Raw genomic sequence first — 10,000 nt, 5'->3', positions numbered from 1 at the left:
GAGGGTACTTTGGTCCAGTCCCCGAGTCGAGGGTCTATTCAGACCAGACAAAAACGAAATGGACACTTGAATCCACTGGGATGTGCCAATCCATCAGAGAGTACAGTGCATACGGAAAGTGGCCTGCTGTTACCAGTTTCTCCAGGAAGATACAAGCTGAGTGGTTCAAAATGCTCTGAAAGCTTGCATTCGGCAGCCTGTAATATAAATCTTGCTTGGGCATTGATAAGGATGACACCAATGAAGCTGTTTGAGGTGGAGCTCTTCGCCACAGAAAAACAAAAAGTACCTAGCTGGAGTGGCTTCAATGCTGTGGTACACTCCTGTGTTCCCGTTCGCACAAACATCGGCTACTGCCCTATCATCGATGGTTCCCCTTCAGAGTTCAGCAATGTCAACACAGTTATGAAAATGTGCAGTCCATGATGGCAAGCCTTGGCCAGAATGACAGCGTTATTACATTTGACCTTGCTATATATGTGAAGGCCAAAGAGATTCAGTGGCGCCTACAAGAAGAGTTTGAAGACATGGTGATACGCATAGGAGGCTTCCACAATGCAACGAATTATCTGGCTGTGCTGGGTAAAAAGTACCAGATGTCAGGCATCGAGGATCTTCTGATAGAATCTAGCATGTATGGCAGTTCGACAACCTCGACCCTCCTGAAAGGGAAGTCTTACAACCGTGGAGTGAGAGCCCACAAGATAGTCATGGAAGCTATGTTTGAATTCGTGTGATATTTTAGCTTTGGTGATGCCATGGCAAAGGCCATTTTCAAATAACTGTACATACTCTGATAGAGAATTATAATAGGAAGCCAATGATAACTCAATATTGAAAATTGGTTGAGTAGAGACAAAGATATTCACGTTTACGTGACCCCTCGCCCTAAATTTTGCAAGCCCACAGTGACCCTCTTGGTAAGTACCCTTGGTATGTATAATGGCCTGTAGAATTTTAATACCACAATTTGAAACCAAATACTACCTGGAGGTGTTTTATAGGGTCTATTCTTCCACTCTGTCAAGTCAAACCTTTTCTGTAGGGGGTGTTGAAGGAATTTCCTTATTTGGCCTCATATGAGAAATGGCTGCTGGACTAAACCACCATTGCCTTACAGATATCCCTCCTCACACAATCCTCCCATCTCAACTGCGGTCTACCTCTTTTCCTCCGACCTTGCTCCCTCAACCTATCCGCTCTCCCTGCCATTCTCTCTTCCACCATCTGCACAAAGTATCCAGTCCATCTCACCTGGCATTTCACCAATCTCCCTGTCAAACTCATCTGCACACCAATCTCTTCCCTCAGTTCATCCATCCTGCTTCTATCCACCCTCTTCACTCCCGCAATCGTCCTACCTAGTTTTTCTCGCAAACCTGTCATCTCTGTTGTTTTCTCTGTCAGTGCCACCATCTTCTGACTGTAAAGGTAGACTGGCATTACACACAACATCAGAACCTTCCCTTTCGATTTCCTTGATATTCTATCTGCCATTACTCCCTACACACTCCCTCACACATTCACGCTCACCTGAATCCTCTGCATCTCTGCCTCAGACTTACCATCCCTGATCACTGTTCCTCCCAAATATCCATTATTACCATTCCCTGTCTAATCTCCTTCCCCTCTAACCTGAAACCCATTTATTTTCTCTGCTGCCCGACCCTCATCCCCATCCCATGCTTCTCAAATGTCTCCTTCCACTCCCCCAGTCCTTTCTGCATCTCCCACTGACTCTCCACAACAGCCAGATAGGCCGCATAGACCCATAGAGCATCCACCCCAGACTACCCCTCAAGCTCACCTTCCTGCTTATCAGCTCCATCATCATGATCAACAAGAGTGGGCTGAGAGCGCTTTCCTGCCTCAAACCGATGTTCACGTTAAACTGCTCAGATCTGCGGAATATCAATTCCCCATGCATACAATTCCCATCTTTAATTGCTTGCGGTTCAGGGAGGGGCAATGCACATGCACACATGCGCGCACACGCACACACACAAATACCTAATTGCAAGGATACTGGAAGCCCAGAGGTGATTGGTAAATCTCTAGAAGCAGGCAGCAGGATTAATATTTAATCACATGGATTCTAAGCTTCTGGAAACAAAGTTACTCAGATGAGTTACCATATTGCCATCAAGTAGTTGATAAAAATCCTTGTGACTCACAAATGGCCTTCACAAAAAAGGTAATATAATGCCTTCCTGGTCTGAGATTGGCAATAAAATGATAAATCTGAAAAAGTAGTGCTGTCCAAAATCTCCCAAATTTGATTTAAAATTTTTATTGTTTTTAAGTGACGTACAGTACATTTGTGACATAACTCTAGATCCAAAAAGGTTTTGATCACTTTCCTTTTCCCGTTTATTCAGCAAGCCTCCATAGTAACTAGCATGTAAAAGCAAGTGTGGTACACAATTATCCAAGGAAAATCCAAGAAAGAGTGGGAAGCCACATACTTCGATCTGCTGTAGAGTGAGATCCAGGAAGGTGTTGTCCGATCGGACGCTGATCAAGCTTTTGGGGCCCTTACATCCCATGCTGGTTCCAAGACCTCCATTTAGTTTTACCACCACCAGTTGGTTTAAAAGGTCAGAAACATCAGGTGGAAGTTGTCGTTCTCGTACACTCTCGTATGGGATGACCTAAGAGTGGCAGAGGGCAGCAAGTTCATGAATGATTAGTCGTGTGTTTGGAGCACATCAAGTACAACACAGAAAAAGTGCTTTTCAGGAGAGAAGAAGATGGACAAAAGGTTAGTCTTTTTGATGAGGTTGAAGGAAAAAAAAAAAAAAAGGAGAATACCGATCCAGCTGGTGGACGCTGCAAACAGTCCCAGTCAAGCGATGGGCCCTTCTCTTGTAGAAAACGGTGGAAGAGTTGTTGAAAACCGTCAAAATCTTTTTTTACATCCTAGAAGCAAGGAAGATGCATGTGAAGTTAATGCTCCAATTTTTTTTGTATACATTGTCGAGGCTCGTACAAGAGCTAACACACAGAACATATAACAAAGGAAGCAGGAGACAAGAGGGGAAGAGGAGTGAGAAAAGGAAGCACAAAACAGTAGGGAATCGAGACATTAGGAGATGTGTGGAAAGGAGAGGGATGGGGTGGGGTACACAGGGTAAGCAGGATGGACAATACAAAGACTCAGCTTCATCACGGGAGATACCAATGATCCTAAAAGTTTTGGTTTCCACAATGTGAAGTCAAGCGGGGTGTGAGTAAGGAACACCAGCCCAGAAGGGGAGAGCAGTTCTCCATCAGACTGTAGATGAAAGTTTTGTATGTGGTCAGGAGCTCAGGTGTGTGAAGGAAGGACTTTGAATGATGGAGGATGCCCAGTCAGCAACTGGCTTTGGAGGCCAGCTTGGAAATGTGCCTTTCCCAGGAAAGATCATGGCAGATAGTGAGACACAGAAGCTTAAATGACAGGAGTTCAAGAGGGTTGTTGAGAAAGTAGTTGGGGGGAGGGGGGGTTCCAGACGGTTCTTTTAGAGAGACATGGTGAGAGTGAGAGATTTGTCAGGATTGAAAAAGACATGTTCCAAGTGTTTGACCAGCTTGTGATTTTATCCAGGTCTGCAGAGAGTGAGGAGGCTGCTGCCTGTTGACAGGAGAGATGACAGATGGTACAGCAGTGGGTGAAGTCATCAGCAAGGAGATAAAGAGTATTTTTCAGGGTTGGAGAGATCATTGATGAAGACCAGAAAAAGCACAGGGCCCAGAACACTGCCTTGAGGAACTCCAGCCTGGACAGAAAGAGGAGATGAGAGAATTCCAATAAGAACCACGCATTCACTGCGACTGGAGAGGAAGTCTGCAAGCTATTAGTGAAGATTGCCATGGATACCACAAAGAGCTTGGTGAGCAGAGTGGGGTACCAGAACGCATTGAAAGCTCACGATATGTCGAGGGAGATGGCTCCGATCTCATGTCTGGCATTGAGGACCTCCATCCATTGTTGGGAAAGCAGAAGCAGCATGTCCAGCGTAAAGTGACCTTGTCTGAATCCAAGCTGATGATCGGAAATCAAGCCATTGGAGAAGAGCAAGGATTTAATGTCAGAAGCGATGATGGATTCCTTAACCTTGCTGATGATTGGGAGAAGGCTGATTGGTGTGTAGTTGCAGGGATCTGTTTTTGCACCTTTTTTATGCAGGGCAGTGATGTTTGCTGATTTACAAGCAGATGGCAGATGACCTTGAGCAAATGAGAGTGTGAATAGAACAGAGAGGGTGAGCAAGAGCAGAAGAGCAGGTTTTAGGACATGAGGGCTGATGCCATCTGGATCGGTTACAGAATCAGAGTTGAGGTTTGACAGGAAACTCTCCACCTTATCGAGAGAAAAGGACAGTTCAGGAGCAGCAGGGTGGGACTGGGTAAGGTGGGTACAGAAAGCGATGGGTTTGGTCAACAAGATTTAGAAGCAAACGCAGAGTTTAGGCATTCAGCCTTTTCACAGAGTGTCAGCTGTGTGGCCATTTGAGGTAAGGGAAGGGGAACATCCACCAGAAACAGACTCAACCAGACACCACCAGGATTTGCAGGAGGGAGACAGGTTTGCGAGTTCAGTCTTGTTATTAAAATTTGCCAAAAGAAGTATGTTATACCACAATCGTGCCACAAAACAAAAGTGGAAAGGTTATATCAGCTCCAGGCTTCAAATGGCATAAAATACACCAACTTGCTGACTCATTTGGAATATAATTTATGAGGTAGATCATTTTTTGAGTGGAGATAAGAAAATCTTCACATTTTTAAGCAACAATGATAAAATGTACTATTATTGTAATCTTTTATTCAAATGGCACAAGCAATATGGAAGGCAGCAAAGTGCGTAACGTACTACACAAGGAATTTAGATGCAGGAGGAGACCAGCCGGCCCATCGTGCATGCACCACATCAACACCAAACTAATTTATATGAAAGGAAAAATGCAAAATGATTTTTTTTGTCGGTATTTTTTCTTTCCGGAGGTGGGGGTAGTTGGCGAAGGTGCTTCTTCGGTGAGAAATACACAACATCAACCACCCACCTCCCCTTGACGAGACCCCCACAGCCAACAATCTGCACAAATGCACACAATCACCCATCCATGCACAAGCTACAATACCTAAAAGTCCTGCCAACATCCCTATACCCCTCCATCTCCAATACTTCCAGGTCCCGATCGAATTCCAATTTAAAACTTATCTACCGTTTCTGCTGCCACTACCTTTCCAGCGAGACCATTCCATGCATTAACTACTCTGAATGAAAGACCCCAGCCTTCCTTACCATTTAAACTCTCTTTACTCTCAGGTGATGTCTCCTGGTCCTATCACTGTCTACTGTGGTGAATAATTATTCTGCACTTATTTTGTCTATACCCTTCATTATCATATCCCTTCGTAACCACCTCCTTTCTAATGCATAATGCCCTGTCTCTTTCAGCCTCTCCAAATCATGGTACCTCATCAAATGCCTTCTTAAAGTCTAGATATACTATGTCCACCACCATTCCCTTGTCCACCCAATCAGAAATTGCTTCATAGAACTCAAAGATTTGTTAAACAGGAACTACCTTTGGTAAACCCATGCTGACTACCTTTAATTAGTTTGTATTTATTTAAATGGTTCCTCATCTGGTCCTTAATTAATGTCTCCAACACCTTCCCCACAACTGAAGTCAAACTAACAGGTCTATAGTTTCCCAATTCTTCTCTGGATCCTTTCTTAAATCATGGTGTTACATTTGCTACTCTCCAATCCTCTGGTACCTGTCCTGACTTTAGTGAACTATTGAAAATATCCGTTAACATCTCGCTTACCTGCTCAGCCATCTTCCTTCAATACACTCAGGTGCATATTATCTGGCCCTGGAGCCTTATCTACTCTTCGATGACTGAGATGTTCCTTCATTTCCTCCACTCCAACCTGGATCTTCTGCAAAAGCCCTTCGTCACCTCCTTGATAGATACTCTCAGCTATTGGCAATTCTCCTGACTGTTCTTGTGTTAATGTTGAAGAAAATTACCTGTTTAATAAGCCTGCCATCTCACTTTCATCACTAACCACTCTTCCGTTGCTATTCCTCAATGGGCCCACACTGGTCCGAACCTGTTCTTTTCCCTGATATACTTAAAGAAAGCCTTGCTATTATGTTCAATATTCTTAGCCATGTCCTTCTCATCCTCTCTTTTGGCTTGCCGAGTTATTTTCTTAACTTGCCTCTGGTTACTCCGATAGTGATATAAATCTAACTCTTGTCCTGTTATTTTAAACCTAATAAATGCCTTCTAGTGGGGCAACTTAGCTAAATACAGCATAACAATTGTGCATTTTGTGAGGAAAGCACCAAATTTGGCACACTAGTAGCCGATCATATTATAAACAGATTCGGATATTGGGCCATCTCAAATTTTTGATGGCAGTGGAAAACGGCTGCCACAGCCATCAGCGGCTGAATTTGAGATGGCCCAATATCCAAATCTGTTCATAATATGATAGGCTACTAGTGTGCCAAATTTGGTGCTTTCCTCACAAAATGCACAATTGTTATGCTAAGTTGCCCCACTATTCTGATTCTCCTTATTAGCATTTCTTATCTCACTGCTCAACCACCCTGGTCTCTTTCTGCTTCTAGTTTTACACCTCAAGCTCTTCCATCTGATTATTTAAACTTCTGGCATTGATATAGAATATATTTGACTTTTCCCTTCTTTCAATTCTATTTTCTTGCCTGGCCTTACTAATCACAATTACATCATCCATTCCTTGCTTTATACATTCTCCACCCTGCACTCACCTAAAAAAAAAGCATGAATTCCTCCATTCCCACTGCAAAGCTTGCTGCCCCCTTTCTATTTAACATATGGTCATCATTCTGGAAACATTCTTTTTGTTCCTGAAACTGCTTCTTCAATGTAAAACCTTCCTCCCTACACCACTCTTCCAGCCATTGGTTGACATCTATTGCTCTGCTCATAATTTCTATTTCATTACCTAATCTTGGGAGAATTCCAGAAAACATTACCTCACAACCCTTTGCTTCCAGCCACTGACTGATTGTATCTCTATACCCCTCTATCTCCCTAACCCTAACTTCCTCCATTCCCACTGGCTTTAATGTATGGGGGGAATTTTGTCCCACTGGCTAACCCTAACCCTAATCCTAACAAACCCTAACCCTAACATCCTGTATCTATTTTTCAAAACCTCCGAGTAACCTTTCCTAACCAACATCTTCCTACTGTGACTCGATATGATGTCACTTAAGTTTCCCTCTATGTCGACAACTCCTACTCCTTCAAAACTGCACAGAACTCTATGTCTCTGACCCTTCCTGCAGAATAAAGAATTTACATATTTAAAAGTCTTGTGACCCACAAAAACTGTCTCCCAGATTTCATTCTGACCTATCTCTATTGCTGTACCCTCACTACGACCTTCACTCGCTGCACCTTCACACCACTGCCTATTCCTGTTGCACCATCACCACTTCCTACACTCCCCGCACACTCAACAATGCCCGTACTCACTGCACCCTCGCCATTGCCATTGCCAATCTCCTTCGCAACCTCACAGCACAACCATAACCAGCTATTCTCTACAAATTATCTATTCATTCCTTCAACCTCATAACTATCCTCAAGTGGGCTATTTCCTCAAACTTCCCATAACAGTGAGTACCCCCTGCTTCCTCTATTCCTGATATGGCCCACATTAAGCACCCATCACATTTCATGTACTCCTCTTCCCTTCTCCTTCACTCTCTATTTATACTCTTTATCCCTTCCAAACAAGAAAATGCTTATCTTGATATGGCATGCTTACACAACCTCATGTGAAGAACCAGAAATGACATCCCCCCCTCTCCCCCTCCCCCAAAAAAGAAAATTCACAAAGTTCATTTGCATAAGAAAAAATAAATAAATAAAAAGAGCTCTGCTCATAATTTCTCTGCATTGGTATATTAAAGTATCAGTTACCATACTCCATCATCCACCCATGACCAGACTCTTGTTTCCATATCATCATATTTGCTAAAGCAGTTTCAAAGGCTGAGAACAAACCTTGTGGCCAGGTGACACGTTTGGGCAAGGATTTGGAATTTTACCAGCGTGTCAGCATACAACAGCCTATTCATTTTGAAAGGTACAGTTTTATCTTTAACGTCCACCAATGAACGCAGGTAGATTGAACACCCTGCTTAATGCCCATCCAAAGGACTGTTCACTCATTGATGCAATGCTCTGCTTGCAAAGCACCAGGGTGTTAGTTTATAATTAGGTAGGGAATGAAACCCTGATTGGACAGTGCAAAGGTGAGTAGTACGCAACCTCCAAGTTATCCTGTTAGCCCAGTTACCACACTCACCCTTCATAAGTGCCTACCTGTAGTTGTGCAGGTGGTGCTGTCGTAATCAGTTTCTTTAGTTCCTGCTCCATTGCTTGTTCAATCTCCTTCCTCCCATGTGCCTTGAAACTCACATGATCTTGGCCTGCCATCACAACTGTACAAACAACAACAACAAAAATTCACTGCATTCCATCCTGCCGATCCATAGTTCTATGAATTAGACAGTTCATGCCTCAATGAATATACCGACTCTGCCACCACAACCCATATAGTTATCCCATCCCCCGCTGAGCGGGACGAGGGACTGTGTACACTCAGCGGGAGACGGGATTTTGCAATCACTTCTGTGTGTCTGTCTGTCTGTCTCGGCCATAATTTTTTTTTTTTGACCATTGAGCTTTTGTCATCAAACCTTTAATGTGAGAATACAGAGAAACATAATTAACTAGAGGGGGAGCACTCGGTAGAGTGCAAAACCTCCGCCGCCGATACTGCTGGGTCATTTAAGTGAACCTGATATCCTATTCATTGTAGGTCAAACCGGATCAGACTCTACTGAACAACGATTGAATAAACTAAACTCGATCGACGCGCATGTAGAAATGCCAAAAAACGAAAATCAAAATTTTTTTGAAAAAAAAGTTGCAAAATTTTTTTTTTTCTCCAACAATTTTTTTGGGGGGTTGGAAATCACTTAAAACATGTAGAAATGCAAAAAAAAATCAAATATTTTTCAAATAAAATCGAATTTTTTTGGAAAAAAAGTTGCAAAATTGTTTTTTTCTCAAGCAAATTTTTTTTGGGGTTGGAAATCACTAAAAACATGTAGAAATGCAAAAACAAAAATTCAAATATTTTTTTAAAATGGCCGCCATAGCGGCCATATTGGACTTTGGACCAAGTCCAAAATCTAATGGCATGATCCTTGGACCATACCAAGCCCCCCCAACCAAGTTTCGTCGAAATCCGTCGAAGAGTTTTTCCGTAATACTGTTCACAAACAAACAAGCAGTCATAGACTGGTACTTACGAAATCGTCAACTTGACCTCTGACCTTGTCTAATAAAAGCTGTCTCCGGAGAAGGGAGCGACGCAAACCAGAAGTTTCTACGATTATTCTGTCCCAAACCTCTTATAAAACATCCGATTTTTTACCAGAATTTCGACAACCGAGTGTTAAGCATACTTAACTGTTTCCAAAATTGAAGACAGGATTGAAATTGACTTTAAAACGAGCGCGTAATGCCGTGTGTTACAATCCCCCTCATTAGCATAATCTTCAGTTAAGCCTCAGATACGACACCCGACATAAATCTTATAAAACATACGATTTTTACCAGAATTTCGACAACCGAGTATGAAGCATACTTAACCGTTACCAAAAGTGAAGACAGGATTGAAATTGACTTTAAAACGAGCGCGTGATGCCGTGTGTTACAATCCCCCTCATTAGCATAATCTTCAGTAAAGCCTCAGATATGACACCCGACATAAATCTCACAAAACATCCGATTTTTACCAGAATTTCGACAACCGAGTGTGAAGCATACTTAGCCATTCCCAAAATTGAAAACAGAATTGCGATCCGAGTTAAAACAAACTCGTAACGTCGACCGAAGCAAAAATATCCATTTCTCCACGCAATTATTG

General features: G+C 42.8%; 1 protein-coding gene across 3 annotated transcripts in view; it reads right to left on the bottom strand.

Annotated features, from left to right (window-relative positions):
* Positions 1-10,000, bottom strand: part of UGP2 (UDP-glucose pyrophosphorylase 2) — a 100,600-nt gene that overhangs the window by 43,120 nt on the left and 47,480 nt on the right. For all 3 annotated transcript variants that reach the window (XM_085895775.1, XM_085895778.1, XM_085895777.1), the window contains exons 2-4: positions 8,386-8,504; positions 2,812-2,919; positions 2,466-2,651 (exon numbers count right to left, since the gene is read on the bottom strand). In XM_085895775.1, the coding sequence (XP_085751901.1) occupies positions 2,466-2,651; positions 2,812-2,919; positions 8,386-8,499 (408 nt within the window). In that variant the 5' untranslated portion in view covers positions 8,500-8,504. The remainder of the gene's footprint in view (positions 1-2,465; positions 2,652-2,811; positions 2,920-8,385; positions 8,505-10,000) is intronic.

The sequence above is a fragment of the Eptatretus burgeri genome, chromosome 9 (genome assembly GCF_056783735.1).
Source record: "Eptatretus burgeri isolate ZD-2024b chromosome 9, Ebu_testis_v1, whole genome shotgun sequence".
NCBI lineage: Eukaryota > Metazoa > Chordata > Myxini > Myxiniformes > Myxinidae > Eptatretus > Eptatretus burgeri.
Note: the sequence above shows the minus strand (reverse complement) of the source record. Positions and strands in the feature narration are given on the sequence as shown.